At 38.3% G+C, this 15948-nt stretch overlaps 2 protein-coding genes across 3 annotated transcripts; one reads left to right on the top strand and one right to left on the bottom strand.

Annotated features, from left to right (window-relative positions):
• Positions 1–1420: 1420 nt before the first annotated feature.
• Positions 1421–5904, bottom strand: LOC147850278 (uncharacterized). Its single transcript, XM_087336170.1, has 6 exons — positions 4527–5904; positions 3221–3398; positions 2830–3044; positions 2504–2572; positions 1827–1918; positions 1421–1736 (listed from the first exon to the last, which is right to left on the bottom strand). The coding sequence occupies exons 1-6, from the start codon at positions 5886–5888 to the stop codon at positions 1520–1522; spliced, it is 2133 nt and encodes a 710-aa protein (XP_087192296.1). The 5' UTR covers positions 5889–5904; the 3' UTR covers positions 1421–1519.
• Positions 5905–8422: 2518 nt separating this feature from the next.
• On the top strand, positions 8423–11784 carry BNS (bonsai). Of its 2 annotated transcripts, none has more exons than XM_087336847.1 (4): positions 8423–8502; positions 9245–9336; positions 9678–9737; positions 11520–11784. In XM_087336847.1, the coding sequence occupies exons 2-4, from the start codon at positions 9258–9260 to the stop codon at positions 11582–11584; spliced, it is 204 nt and encodes a 67-aa protein (XP_087192973.1). In that variant the 5' UTR covers positions 8423–8502; positions 9245–9257; the 3' UTR covers positions 11585–11784. The 2 variants fall into 2 exon arrangements, with proteins under 2 accessions (XP_087192973.1, XP_087192974.1); XM_087336848.1 differs by having other exon boundaries at positions 8453–8525; positions 9255–9336.
• The last annotated feature ends 4164 nt before the right edge of the window (positions 11785–15948 follow it).

The following is a 15948-nucleotide window of genomic DNA, read 5'->3' as shown; positions in this document are numbered from 1 at the left end:
GTAGTCAACAAGATGGGTTCTAATATGTATTAATGTATTTGGTTTCTTAGTTCAAAGGAGAATATGAATTTGTAGTTAGGTGCAACATATTTGATGTAGTGTATAGTGTGACCTCCACATTTTTCATATAAATACAACAATGGAGTTGCAAAAGGGCCTCAATTCATAGATGAATCTGTTGGTGCATCATGAAGCATGTGTTGCATCCCATTTTTCTTTATCTTACACAAACTGGGATGCATAATTTGCTTTTATTCAAGAACCACCTTTTGGAACTTTTTACTTGCTCCCCATGGGATTTTAGGAAGTTGATGTGAGGGATAGTTTTTGAACCTTGAGCATATGTTCAGAACCCTATTTATGGCCATGATCTCAATTGGAAGTGAACATATGATCTTTGTGTGTTCTCAAATCCATAATATGCTCTCTCAACGATGGGTAGCACATTCATTTCATCTATGATTTTAGGAAACTTCAAGACCAAGGTATTTAAAACATTCCATATTCTTAAGTATATAAGATATGGTTTATTCTTATTTAGGCTCTTCACAAACATCATCTTTGTTTTATGGTTGTTGACCTTCAATTTAGTATGCATGAGAACTTCGAGGATGCCACCACATCATCTAACTTAAACTCCTAAAGCATTTGGCAAAAGCACCGCATCATCTATGTATGACAAAGCATGGTGACCACATTCTTGAGAACTTCCTTAATGTCTTCTTCTTTTACAAGCTTGGCAACCATTTGTTTGAAATCATCAATGCATCGACCAAATAGAATTGGTTAGAGTGAGCACCCTTACTTAACACTAATAGTGTTATTGAAAAAAAACATGGAATTTATCCACCATATGTGCAGAACATATAACTGCAAGCATAAATTCACTAGGCATCTCGAGTTCTTCCATATGCCTCCAAAGATGTCATAAGGTACCATATTGAAAGCTTTCTTGAAGTTTGTGAATCAACAATGTAATCCTTTACCTCTCATGTAACCTTATTCCATTGATACTCGAATGCGACAAGGTGATTGATGTTGTTGTGTTTCAAAAGCCAATTGGCTATAGGCCCTCTTACAATGAGAGAGAGAGAGAGAGAGAGAGAGAGAGAGAGAATAGATTTTTTATCGTCCACTCACAAGGAGGCAAATTTTGACCTATGGAACCAAATAAGCAAATCATCTTGTATGTGACTCCTTCCTAAGAAGTGTGGTTACTATGTTGTAAAATCTTTCTATGTTAAAATAATGCATGGACATATGTGCTCATCCTTCTTTGTGGGGTTCGAGTATGGCACTTCAATTATCATGTATGTTTAATTACGAGATTATAAATATGATGCTTTTAATTTATAGGTTATATTACCAAATCTACAAACGTCATTTTACATGTATAGAGGGAAAGAGAGGGAAGATAAACAACACGGAAAAGATATTGTATTACAAGTTTGGGCGAATGTGCCCAATGTTGATTAGTACAATATGGTTTTGGATATGTTCGAATTGTACATGATATGTACTATAATCGAAGTTGATAGAACAAGATATAAGCAGAGGAACTCACAACATGGGACTCATCAAGAATAGGTGTGACAAACGAATCATTGAAAGAATACCACAACCCATCAACATTTTTGCATTGGGATGTGTAATGACCATGACCAATAGATCCAGAGTGGTGGCAAACTGCATATAGATCATATACCAGTCCATGCTTATGTTCTCTTTCAGGATTCCTACATTTGTTCCAATTGTGGATTAATAGCATGTACAAATTATTAGTCAACAATCAATATGAAGTTAATTTCACATTTGTGATTACTTACACGATGAATTCTGTTAGGTCTAATCCCCTTAATGGGTATGAAATCGGTGTATCATCTTTCTTATAAGAAAAGGAACCAAAGCCACTAAAGCGCTATCCATATGATTTGGAGAAGCAAGAAATTATTAGTATAAACAAGACATCGTAATTTTAATATGTGAACTCTTACATTATGGCACAAAGACAAAAGGCAAATTTTTAACTCTTTTTTCATATATGCTAAAGATTCTTTTATTAGAGAGGCTAGAGTTTACAAAGAAACAACATTTTGATTTTTTATTTTTTATTTTTTATTTCCAAAAAACAACATTTTGGTTTTATAATTTCACACATAAAATATCTAACATACATTGGACCGTAGGAGTATATACACATGCACATGTTCACACACCCATTCCCCTTTAAGGGAAATAGCAACTTAGGTTAAATGGGAACCAAGGGGAGAATGATAAACTTTAAAGTATGATGATTATATCTATATACGTGAAATATTAGCTATCCTTGTGAAAAAAGCAACTTCATGTGTAGTTTGTTACTACTCCATTATAACAGTATGCTTGGTATAGGACAAAAGCGAGCCCCATCTAGCCTATGCCCATTTTCATAAGCATATGAAAAAGGGAATAACAAAGATAGAGCATGTCACACTTATAACGAGGTAACACCATTTGTAAATACCTTGAGATGAAGCACGAGTATGAGAGGAGCTCGATATATACTTAGTTTCTTTGTGGAACGTTGTGAAACCTAATAGAAGAAATATATGTGTGTATATAATTTTATATCAAAATTACATACAATATACAATACTATGTCTGCTTACTTATGATAATATGGTAGAAAACATACAATATTATGTGGATTCATGATTGCAAACCATTTGGATGGAACATGTTTTGAATGTGTATATTAGTTTTTTGTTGTAAAGACCTCAAAATGTTAACTTGTAATCCTTGACAATTTGGAAAAATGTTATGAACATGAAAAGGTTTGATCAAAATTACCTTACATGTGGCACACTTATATTTATCGTTGCCATTTAGAACCTCTGGTGCAACAAATAAAGCGAGGCAATCTTGGATATCAAGTTGCCATTTATTTGAGGCCCTGAACTTAAACCCATTCTCTCTAGGGAGAGGCAATGAGAGATCTAGGAATGGATCAAAACAATGGGAGCTCCTCCTACAAACAGAGCATTCAATGGTGCTTTGAAGTTGGCCTGGTTTCAGAAAAAATGAGGTATACCACAATTCAAATGTATCAAATGTATATTTTTCTCATTTACATCCAATTCAAATAAGTTTCGAGACATGTCTATTTTTCACATGCTAAAAGCTCCAAATTTTAGGATGATAAAAACTTAATATTTTGGGTCTAAGATCAATCAATACTCACCACAAAAGATGTCTTGTATCACCGAATCATTTAATGACTTGTGATAGTCCCATGTAATTTGTGCAAGCTCATCCTTTGTACTTGACGACTCAAACTCCTTATAAATGTCCAAATATCGAGGTTCGCTTACTTGATTCAATGACTCATGAAGACCATCCAAAATTGCTCTCATCGCTTCCTAGTATGTAAAAGAGGACATTAAGAACAATTTAGCGTAGTTATCTTGAAGAGATACTCTTAAATATTGTTTTCATAATCACAACCATGAAATCAAACGGTTCAATTTCCTTTTTTCAAATATTCATGTCATGACTCATGAGTAGATTGCCTCATGATGGATGGTCAATTCATAGGGTGGGTTTTCGCAAGCATGGAGAGCAAAAACTCAATAGAATCAATAAGATAATCAAAATGTCTAAATGGTGGCATTTCTTTTTTTGTCATATGAAATGGTATTTTCGGCATTCCCTTGGATGTAGGATAGGTTGTTTGGTGTGGGCATTCACACCAACACACATTGTCGTCAATGAATGTGTTGCCTCGGACCAAGATGACAAGTTTTCGGCTACGACAATCTGGCCATGTTTTGCGACCATGAAAATGTATCATCATTCCTCGTCTGGTAAATCCAAATGCATGCTCTGCATAATCGCTATTCGCAACATTTGTCAAAACAATTCTGAGACACAAAGGGGGCATCCGAAGGAAACTTAATGTGTTTGTCACATTGGTCCCAAAGGGTCATATTTCAAACTATATATCCTCCTCCAAATCTAACACATTTTCACATAGACATGTCTAATTCCATGGTGTTCTAGTGCAAGGTAATAACACAAAACATGGGAAGCTAATTCCATTCCATGGGTGTACTATACTTCCCTTGCAAGGTCATCACACAAAACATGTCACCTAATTCCATTCCATGGGTGTATACTATACTTCCCTTCCCTTGCAAGGTCATGGCACAAAACATGCCACCTAATTCCATTCCATGGGTGTGTATACTATACTTCCCTGATCCCACTAATGTCATAACACAAAGAACATATGTCTCATACCATGGGTGCACTACTATACTTCCCTCCAAGGTCACAACACAAAGAAACATATGTCTCGTTCCATGGCTTCCCTCCAAGGCCATAACACAAAAAACATATGTCGCATTCCATGGGTGTACTACTATACCTAATGCAAGATGATGATAGATAATGTTAAGTGCGCGCGCGCGAGAGAGAGAGAGAGAGAGACACGCGACGAGCCGAGGTCCTTTTCGCCGGAGTTCCAAGGAGGAGCAGTGGGTACAAACCTGAGCATCTTGTTGCCGATATCCGGAGAATTGGGTGTCCCATTCTTGGAGATGGTGGAGGAACTTGGAGGTAGAGGTAGAAGAGGAGGAGCGATTCGGCGAGGCTTCGGTCCGGGATGACGACGACCACATGGCTCGGACGAGCCCTTGGAACTCGATCGCGAGCCGGCGTGCTTCGTATTTCCGTGTGGCTCTTTCTCCTCCTCGGGTCCTCGAAGCCGCATAGGCGGTGGTCAAGCCATTCAGAGACAAAGAGGAAGAAGAAGAAGAAGAGGTTCCGGTTCCGGTTCCAGTTTCAGTTCCGGTTCCGGTTCCAGTTCCAGTTCCGGTTCCGCCATAGCCATAGCCATGGAGCAGGGCGGAGGCGAGGGGGAGGGTGTGAGACAGGCACTGTATACAGGCGTTCAGGTAGCAGGTGTTCCCCTCGTTCTGCAGGCCCACCAGGCACCACATGCTGCTGCTTCTGCTGCCTCCTTCCTCCATCATCCGCTTCGTTAGCCTCACGATCGCCTCCTCCCTGCTGCTCCTCCACTCTCCCTGCCTGTCTCCTGAAGCTGTGCCATGGATTCTCTGTCCCCCTACTGACAGAGTGGTGGTGCCTCTGGATTCTCCTCTACTACTACTACTACTGCAGCTGTTTGCCACACATTTACTGCTGTCCTTCCTTACCATGTTTCCATCATGATCTGCTGCGTCTGCTGATGTTGCTGATCTGCTCCTGCTCCCCCCATCGCCATGACCATCACGAGCACTTGATTTCGCTTTACCATTGTAACTCGAGCTCGAGCTCGATCTCAGGCACATCCCATGCAATCTGCTTCCAATAATCAGTGCATCAGAAGATGATGATGATGACGATGTCGTAGAAGAAGTGGAGCGACTGTTATTATGATTTGCAATTGTGGTAGTATTTTGCTCTGTATGATTTCGACTGGATGACATCTTGCGGGGAGATATGGCGGATACAGGAGAGGAGGGGCGGTGGATTAACAGAGAAGACGAAGAAGATGCAGGCGCAGTGAACCTTCGTCGTCCGTACAGTACACCGAAGGGGTGTTCCTCGCCGTCATCTGCACGGCCCCCGCAGTCCAGGACCTTGGAATCTTTTCTGCTGTGGCCTGTGGTGGGATGTTTAGGGCTGCTAACGACGTTACTTTGGCTGTGATTAGGGCCGTGATTAGCGCCTGCAACAACATTATCACTGTTATTAGGGATGCGATTACTGTTATTAGGGTCGATGCTTGACGATCCTCTCCTCATCCTGCTGCTGCGACTAATCATGGAATTAGTTGGACCTGTGATTAACCTGTTTCCCTGTCGGCATGGCGTAGATGCCCGTTCCGAGGGGAACCCCCCTCTCATCGCATCGATTTCCTTTCCTCTTCCTCTATTTTGCTTTTTGCAGCGGTTCAATCTTCTGTCTGAAATTCTGAATCCCTCATGACCATCCAAAATCCAGCGAGCAAGAAACCATTGAAATCAATCTCTCGCTAATCCTTCCTCTGATCTGGCTTCCCGTCGATTGATTGATTCATCCATCCACAAATCAATAATCACGGAGCCATAATCGTACAATCGGGTGCATCGAATCCCCATCGATCGATTGATTCCACCATGGATTGGCAGTGCAACAATAATCGATAGCAGAAATTGATCCAATCCCGCCTCACGAACAAATCGATGAGCTTCCTACGCAAAAAGAACAGGAAGAAAGAAGAAGGAAACAAACAAGAGGAGTGTGATTTGTAATTAAATTAAAAACCTCTGTAACCGTTCTGTAGACTCCTCGGATGTGTTTGTTCCTTACCCCTCGGTTTTACTTAATTCCAATCCATGCCCCTCATCCCCCCCCCCACCTTAAAAAAACAAAAGGAAGAACAAAAAAAGTCATTCATTCACACCCACACATAACGACTTGAGACTAGGGTAGGATCCGAAGAGTTTACGAGACCATGGGGAGGAATTGTGCTTTGTGGAAAGCACGACCAAAAAATGTGTCGGTCTCGGGGCAGGACTCGAGATGACAAAGTTTGGGCCGCACCATGCTCTCAAAAGCTTCGTTCTTGATCTCTCTATCAGTTCACGGTGTTGAGGTTTACAGTTTATGTAACATCCCAATCCTCTCTCTCTCTTGGCTAGAGAGATGCATGGTTTCCTATTGAGAGAGAGATATGCATGGTTCCAATTTCAAGTGTCCTAATTAGTAGCAATGTTCTCTCTTTCCTAAGTTGACAATGGGTCTCTCTTGAAATAAGGAGGCCATGAGGCCATTGGGAAGACATAACCCATAAAAAAACTTGGGGGATAGTTATACTACGGCGACGATGACCTTAAGGACCAATTGTAAAGCTATTGTTAATAGTTTAAAGAGCAAGATAATAAGTGGGAAACCACTTATCCTATGACTTGGGACAAACCCATATGGACTTGACAGATCGGAGCCTTCCTTAGTTGTTGGACTTTATAAAGGGGATTAACTACCCGCTTTGTGACAACATCTTAAGACATTGTCAATACTCTATTGGTGAGGCTAAGTTGTTTTCTTCGGATATGTTATGCAACTACCAATGCACAACATAAGGTAAGATTCGGTGGTATGGGACATTAATGATATTCTATACTTTGTCTCGTGTCATTCGCTAGGGGGTTGGCTATTGATGTAGTTAAGCACCTTTAATCCTTTATTTTCCTTAGTCTCTTGAGTTTTAATATTTTGCTCATCGTTAGTTCTATTGTAATATATTTCAATACTTTTTTGTGGTAACTATCAATGAGATAAATTTTTTGTTGACCGGTGTATGTAGTTAGCATTTAGGGTTAGGTCTGAACCACGTCAATCCCAGTATACCTAGTGGGTATGATTGGCACTAATTGTTTGGAAATGATTTGTCTATGCACAATTTTACGCTCTTTCTAACATGATTGATTATGGATCCTAGTTTGCCAATAATGTATTACCAATATTTTCCTTGCATTTATTATCAATGTGTGTGTGTGTCCACAATGTTACAATACAACACATGTTGCGATTTGTCTTCTTATTCGTAATCATGATTTGCTTTTGGCCATGGATGGATGCTCGAAAAAACTTCGCGAATGCGGTTTGCGCTCTTTTTGCTCAGAAGATTGTACGTCTCGCCTTTCTGGAGCGTGTTCACACCTACAAGAACTTGTCCATTCAAACCCACACCCAATTTTTACCGGACGACCAATGGTATATTTCGCCCACGTCATGGGTATTGTACCCTTAAGCAGTACCCTACAATATACACATATTAGTCTCAAAAAACCAGTAATTATGCGTTTCTGGAGTGTGTTCACACTTACGAGGACTTGTCCATTCAAACCCGCACACATTTTTTACGAGACGACCAATAGTATGTTTCGCCCACATCAATGGTATTATATTACCCTTAAGTAGTACCCTTATATTATACCACATATCAGTCTCAAAAAAACCAGTAATTAATGGAGGAGCTTGGCCAAATAGACAAAAACTTTAGGGAGTTTGATTACTACCGCGCGTCTATTTAAACAAGAAGCCCTAACCTTTAGCGGTTTCTTATTTCCTGCTGTTGGTGTTTATGTTGGTTGGGTCAGTATCTAATCGTTTTGTTTGGACCGGAATTTTGAAGCTGTTTTCTACGTAAGCAAATCCATGTATTTCTGCAATTATGTTCTGTTTAATCATACACGGTAAACCAGTTTTTGAGTAAAATCCATTGATTCTTCGAACAATATCTCCTGCCTTAGCTTGATTGATTTCTATGATATTTGTCGAGAACCACACTAAACAAAATAAAATAAAATTCGAAGTGAAGATGTATGCCTCTTTTGGACTAATGTGGATTAGTTTTTATTGTTTACATCTCTAAAGAGGTATTTCGGTCCTATGATTCTTTTTATTTTGGAGAAAAGAGAATCTCAGTCAGGGTGCAGACAAGGTTCACCTATTTGAACGACATCAGAGCCTTTCCTCATCAAAATTTGTATTCAGAGGTATGAGATTTTTGCTCTTTCCTGTTGGTCTATGTATTTGTACTTTTCTTCTTGTTCAATGCTTTTGCTCCTTGTTATTGAATGCTTTTCCCTTTGCTTGTTTTAAAATAACTTGAAAAAGCTTCTAACAAGGGTAAAAAAGATCAAAGAACCGTAAGGAATAAGCATAAAATATTGGCTAAGGGTTTGCAACTTGCTGTAACAGATTTGGTTTTGTTTTTGGCAAAATTTACAATGAAGCCCTTAATCTTTTTGTGCATTTATTTAAAAACTCTGAGCTGTAAAGAAGGGCTAAAATTTGTTAAAAATCTCCATTTTGGGAATTATTGTCTCAAATTATATTAACGCAAATCCCATTTCCTAAAACTCTTGCACCATTAAACTGATCAGTCAAAATTCTAAAAGTTTTTCGAAGACTTTTTATATATTTTCAACTCTTAAATATTCAAACGAGAATCATTATGCCATTGTACCATGCATGTATGAGTACAAGAATAGGATTTCTAAACGCATTTAAAACCTTCTAAAAGGAATGAATACTTTTGAGCTCATATGCTCATGTATCGTTTTGATACGTAATTTGCAAAAATCTAACATTTGTTTTCAAAATACAAGAGAATGGAACTCTAATCAAAGAATTGAATACACTATTTGTATCACTTAAACATTTGAATTTTGTATCACATATTGCATTGATTACCTTGGTACATGGTTTTGACAATAATATAGGAGATGGCAGATATAGTGAGTATGGGAATCCTGATTGATATTGTGGATGAAGAATGGATGCGTGAAACTCTCCCAGATGATGGTAAATTATCTTTTGAGAGAGGTTCCATTGTTTCTCATTTTACAACAAGAAGAAACATTATGGTAAAGAAACATGCAAAGTGTCATATTCTATTGCGTTTCACACACACACACACACACACAAGTCAGCCTGGAATCAGAGATGGAAATTATTTTCCTTGGTCGAGTGTTTTTGTTGCATATTGGCGATTCAACATGTCCTACTAGCCTTGTAGTAATGAATTGTGGTACCATCATAATGTTTTTCACACACATTTATTAATATAATTGTGTGTTTTCACAGAGAGAGAGAGAGAGAGAGAGAGAGAGAGAGAGAGAGAGAGAGAGAGATTAATTTTCCAGATGTGCCATTTCCTGTTGGTGTTAGTGCGCCAGCCGTTGACGAGACAGAAGAAATGAACAGTAAGAGTTTTCTAATCCAACCACAAATTATAATGCTGAGTATATAATTGAATTGAATTTTTTTGTATCGAAACATGCCTGATGTGTTTCACCATTCGTTTCATTGGACTATATATATCAAGTTTGTTGCAGTATATACAGAGTTCAATATATATCCAGTGCTTTAAGTATGATTGCTCAAATTTAGTGCCGTCCGGAGTCAATGTGGACACTTTAATTGAACACTGGGTTGATAAATGACTAATACCAACAGGCATTTAATAGCCTTACCCTCCACAAATAGAGTAGGAAACATCAAGGTATTATCAGCCAGAATGTTGAGGTGATGAAAACGCAGCACCATTTGAAGATAATAAAACGAATTCAATCTCTCAGTTTTACTTCATTGTATGTCCTTTACCTACTGGGTAAATAGTACAAACATGTATGTGAGTTACATATGGAGACCATAACACTGGTTTGGTTCAGATAAGGGTGGAAATTTTGGAATATGTGATGTTGCAACATAGCGTGAAGGAAGTTGGTTGGAAATTTATAAGCTACGGATGAAGATTGTACAAGAATATATATGATCAGTAGAATAAATGAAGTGAAGGACAACATCATGGTATTATAAACCTAGAAATGGTTTTCTTGCAATGCCCTAAAAATAATCAAATAGCGATTATGCCTAAAGTTTTGATTGAAAGCCATTATGACTGGCATGTGGAACTGATGCCATATTGAAAGCAGTTGAAACTTTCTTTTGTTAGTCAGATTTGCAATAAAATGTGTGAAACGGTCATGAGGATGTGCTGAAGATACAATCTTATACGTCTTGTGGGCAATATCCTGAAGAGACATGCAATTTGAGGAAAACTGTTTAAATATTTTATGAAACTTTTGTTTACAACGAAATTTTGTCAGCATTATTTGATGATTTATTTTAGTTTAGTTTATCTCATTCAACTCTTGAATTTGGATGAGATGAATTGCATAGCTAGTGTATAACAGATGAAAGCCAATGGTCTTAGACCAGAGAAGGTAAAGCTGGTAGGCCCCAAGACCAGCATGTGGTTGGTCAAGTTAACATTGGGTTTCAATTGGTGTGGAGGTATATGCATCCATCCACTCATAATGTTAGCCTTATAAAGTCACTTTAGGCTAAATTATAAATGGCTGGTAAAGTGAGTACACTAAGCTATTCTATGAGGAGGTGACACTGGGTAGCATTAGCAGGACTTAACCTTAAACGAATTATCTTTTGATGTGGAAATCGAAATTCACTTTCAAAACAAATGACAGTAAATTCTTGGTGTGCTAAAATTTGCAGGTCTCATAGCTGATTTACTCTTGTTTTTACATTGCTCAAACTCTAATGGTGGTTATAGTTGCCCAAACTTAAACTGGTGGCTGTATTCGTATGGGTTGGGCTTTTCTTAGACTGTATCAAGTCTTACACTGCTGGCTATATTGTCATCTATAACTTATCAATAATGAAATTGCTGGGGTGTGAGATTTCTTGAACTGAAAGGAAGCGCAAAAGTCATTTAGGCTGGTAGAGAAACGGAAATGGAAAATGATGAAATAGTTTGAACTGTTTTGAGATGGGTTTGCATGGATGGAACTATGTTTGGGCAAGGGGTGTTTGAATATGAAAGTAAATCGATAGAAGCGAATAAAAAGTCATTTTACTCTACACCAAATAGAAAATAATGAGGCAAAAACTATCAGACAATAGTAAGTTCATGCAAAGTTTATGTGTGCCAACTCTTTTCTGTCTCTTTGTTTTTCTATTATTAGATGTCGAACAACCATTGATTTCTCAAGACAAGTGGAATGAGCTTGGACTTCATACAATTCAGTAAATGCATATGATATGCAATTGCAGAGAAAGTGCACTTGATAGAGGTTGATGGGCAATGATATGAAGGAATTGTTCAGAGAAGCCAATGAAATATAGTGAGGATGAGCTTCGTTGGACACCCTTTATTGACTCATTTGCAGTTAATTTGTAATCCCAGAGATAAACTATTTTGTTATTATAAAGGTTTATGATGTTTCTACAGTTGTAGGTCAATGTATCACATGATCTCTATTTATCTGGTTTTTTACAATGTTTTATTAATATATATATATATATATATATTATAATACCTGTGTAGATGTCTAGTTACAGCCCCCCAAACTTTTCCTTACCTAGCGTAGACGATATTGGCTCATGTTTTTCAGCTTTCATGATTCATCTTCACTCTACATTTCTAGGTTATATAAAATTTGTAGGTCATTTTTGCTCTACGTTCAATGCCGAGCTCTATTCTGGTTATCAAGATGGTGGGCATAAAGCCTTGTCAATCCTGCTTTCTTGTTTTGATGTGTCAAATGTTAGGATTGCAGTTGCTTGCTGTCTGGTTGTGCTTCCATGCTTTGAAGGGATGATTATCCACCCTCCACATGAGGTGTGCATTCAATAATGACCTTTCCTTTGTTTTCTGAAGTTTTTTTCGTACTCTGAACATTTGATTGATTATAATATAGCCTTAAATATAGAATGTTTTAATCATTTTGAATGATTGACGTGCTTCAAAACTTCCAGCTCGGATGCATGTGAAAGAGGATTTCAATTGCATGCTTGAGGTTGGATTGTTGAATGCAAATTAGGCCCAAGATTTGGAGAAATTGATTGAATTTGTTTCATAAAGTTGTCCAACTAGGTATATATACTAGTTGGACAACAGTCATTTGCTATATATACGTATACTAAGTGTTTCTTGATTGATGAATCGAAACAGTCATATAGTCTATTTCTCTAACCTTCGATAGCAAAAGTATGAGTTTCAGATGTGTGAAGAAACTTGTTAACAACAAAAGTCCTTTTGAGATGATGCAAAAGATAAGGACAAAATAATGAGAAAACTTATGTGCAAGTTCATATAGATCAAATCATTAATACATTGTGGTAAGTCTAGATGCACGTCAAGTGAAACACTTTTTGGGTAGTGAGATTGATTTTAACAGCACAACTCAAATCTTGTAAAAATTGCCGCCTCAAAAAATTCTGAAGGATGTGCACTTGCATGTTTATTGAAACCTTGAGATGAACATTCACTTCATTGCCCAAAGCTTCAAAACCAATCCCTGCTCCATATAATGGCGCCTCATTGGATTCCATTTTCACTAGCATTGGTTGCATTGATCCATGATTCAATTCAAATGGAGGTATCTATAGCAAACAAAAGTGGTATGGTTAAGATAATGTCATTTGAATAGGTAATATTTTTACCACTAGGAAACCATGAATATGTGATGCAAAAGATCACATGGTACTATTGTGGATTAGTGATTGCATAGTGAGTAATTATACAAAGGTTGGGTAGTGTCTCAATGCTATTACCCCATATCGACTTAATTACCTCCTTTTTTCTTTTTGTGTTTTATGAATCTAAACATTAAGCAAAGAAAAATATAAAATTAATTAATATGCATACTTTTCCATGAGCAATTGGTACTCCCGAGTATGAAAGGGCCAGCAATGTAGGAGAGAATTCAATGTGGAAGTAACTTGAAGGATTATGGAAACTCAATGTCACATTTGAATGCACCAATAATATGTCAGTTGGAACTTGTGATCGATCACTTCCATGAACCAATGTAAATTCAAGAAATTCAATGTCCTGTATGAAATAATGGAAAGAAGACAACAATTTGTTAGTGGGCAATGGAATATCCACATTGATGGGTCTTTATACATTAACATGAAACATGTCGCATATGAGTACAAATCAATCCATCACTAGTTGAGCACGTCGAATACCATATTTTCATGAATAAATACGAACTACCTTAAATGTGTCGGTGTTGATGAGACCAATGCCGTCGTATCTAGGATAGTAAACACAAGGAGAAGGTACCCCTAGATTTTTATCATTATGGAACCTAGGTAAGTGTGTCAACTACATGAATGTGGGCGCTTCACAAGGTGATTGTATGGACTTTACGGGAGGTGTTGATGCCCATTGCCCATGACAAATTGCTTAAGTTTAACATACTATCATGGTGGCATTGGAAGTAAGTGTTGAGAGAGAGAGAGAGACCGACCTCGACTGTAACAATCGATCCATGTGGTGTGCACGCGAGCCACAATACTAAGAACACGAAGAGAAGCATGCTTATCGCTGCGATAGTGTACACCCTATTATCATAAATAAGAAAACAAAAAACACAGTTCAGCATTACTTCAGACACAAATGTGTGAGTGTGTAGTTTTGATATTTGGCTCTTAAATGTATCTTTAGAAGCTTTCATAAGAGATTTTGAAAAACAATTGTGATGAAGAAAATAAAACCAAATTCCATTTTTGTCCCTTAACTCTATATCCAAAATTTCATGGTTGGCCCTAATCCGAAATGTCTTTTAAGAAGCTTTCAAACAAGATTTTGAAAAACAATTGTCATCAAGAAAATGACCAAATTCCATTTCTGTCCCTAAAGTCTACATCTAAAATTTTATGTCTGGCTCTAATCCTGAATTTTACATTTTGGCCCTCCACCCTCCACCCTAGACTATGTATAGCATTCGCTCCAAACCCTAAACCCTAAAATCTCATGTATTGGTCCTTAACCCTAAATTCTAATCCTCATGTATTGGCCCTAAACCCTGAACCCTGAACTTCTATGCTTGGCCCTTTCATTAACAGGTGAGTTGATGACTCGGTATAGAAATGGTTGCGAGAAAAAACAATTTACCTGCACCAGAAGAAGAGAATATTGCGAGTAATCCTGCGATTATTGCTGTTATTCTTACTATCACCGCAACCATTATTCTGATTGTACGATGATGAAGAAGAAGAAGAAGAATGATTGAACAATAAGCCATGGCGATGGTGATCGCAATCCTCTTCATCCTCCTCGTCCACACTCTCCCACTTGCTGTTACAATAATTATTATATGCACCTAGTATCTTCTGACTACGATTACTGCTATTGCTCATCATCCCTGCATTCATTCATAAAAATCAACCTGGCACATTAAGACCTTTGCTTACCCCTTTTTTTTCGCTTTGCGCTGCATGTCAATTCATTAGATTTGCTGCTAAAGGTTTATGAATTTGATTGTAAGCGGCGATTCATGAATTTCATCGGATTTGTTGCCAAAGTTTCTCATTCGGAGCTAAATCTTGGTTATTGTATTACGCGTTTTCATTTCTGTGCTAAAAGACACGATGATTTGGCAAGAACGATAATTGCTGGAATTGTGCATTAATATCAATGAATAATGAATGATTTCACAGAAAATATCATCCATCCATCCACGCATATGCATGTTTTTACAATTTCATAATTCCGTATCACTTCATATATATCAACCTATTCAAAACAGAGAAATTTTTGAATGCATGAAGAAATCAATGGAACAGCGAATGCAGCTAAGTATCGTATCGTATGTCATCTCTGGAAAATGAAGAGAAATAATTTAGCACTTATAAATATTATACAACAGATCTATTCTTTATTAAAAATGCCTGTTTATAAGCGGATTTTTATTAGAAATGATTCAAATCGGTTTGATGACTTACATAACCACACACATGTCACGCGTAATTGAATCTGAAACCGAAACCGAAATTGAAATTGAAAGGAACAGTTTCTTTGATTGCGTAATTTTACCTGAGGAAGCAAGGCTGGGGTCGGGAGAGGGAGGAAGGTCAATCTTGATGTAATTTGATGGGCGAGAATCGATGGCATTGCCTCTAGTGTGGGTTGAGGAGTTGGGATGAGTCAGGAAAGGATAGGTAGGATGAGTGGCAGAGAGATTGTGGAGAGGCTCACCGACAGCATTGTGGTAGAGGAGGTTGAAGAGAGGGGAGGAGGGGGCACTGGAGAGCGGAGAAGGATTGGCAGGATTGAGATTGTGAGCATGGTTGATCGAGGAGTGGCGGCGCTGAGTGCCGAGGCCATGGCAGTTGCAGTTACTGTTGCTGTTGGCGGTGATGATGAGGTCGCCGATCGGATCGTTACTGCTACTACTGTAGATTGGGTGTTCAGGCGTTGCTGTGGAGGCGGAGCTGTCCCGTGGGGATTGGGCGTAGAAGATCGAGGAGGCCGTGGTGGGGTATACCTGCGATTGATCGGCTGCCGCCGCCTGATTTGGCGGCGGCGGCGTGGAGGAGGAGGAGGAGGCGGCGGCTATGGCGCCAATGTTCAACATGATGGGGATATGCAGGAAACGGATT

The sequence above is a fragment of the Azolla caroliniana genome, unplaced genomic scaffold (assembly GCF_043228905.1).
Source record: "Azolla caroliniana isolate FFs.n. ecotype wild unplaced genomic scaffold, voAzoCaro1.0.p SCAF_21, whole genome shotgun sequence".
Taxonomy (NCBI): domain Eukaryota; kingdom Viridiplantae; phylum Streptophyta; class Polypodiopsida; order Salviniales; family Salviniaceae; genus Azolla; species Azolla caroliniana.
This window is presented reverse-complemented; position numbering and strand designations above follow the sequence as displayed.

Coding starts and splice junctions, on each gene's coding strand:
- BNS (XM_087336847.1), top strand. CDS start 9,258: ATGGCAGATATAGTGAGTATGGGAATCCTGATTGATATTGTGGATGAA. Junction 9,337..9,677: donor TGAAACTCTCCCAGATGATG/GTAAATTATCTT, acceptor TTAATTTTCCAG/ATGTGCCATTTCCTGTTGGT. Junction 9,738..11,519: donor CGAGACAGAAGAAATGAACA/GTAAGAGTTTTC, acceptor TTCTATTATTAG/ATGTCGAACAACCATTGATT.
- LOC147850278 (XM_087336170.1), bottom strand. CDS start 5,888: ATGAGAGGGGGGTTCCCCTCGGAACGGGCATCTACGCCATGCCGACAG. Junction 2,573..2,829: donor ATAAGTGTGCCACATGTAAG/GTAATTTTGATC, acceptor TTCTTCTATTAG/GTTTCACAACGTTCCACAAA. Junction 1,919..2,503: donor TACTCGTGCTTCATCTCAAG/GTATTTACAAAT, acceptor TCATATGGATAG/CGCTTTAGTGGCTTTGGTTC.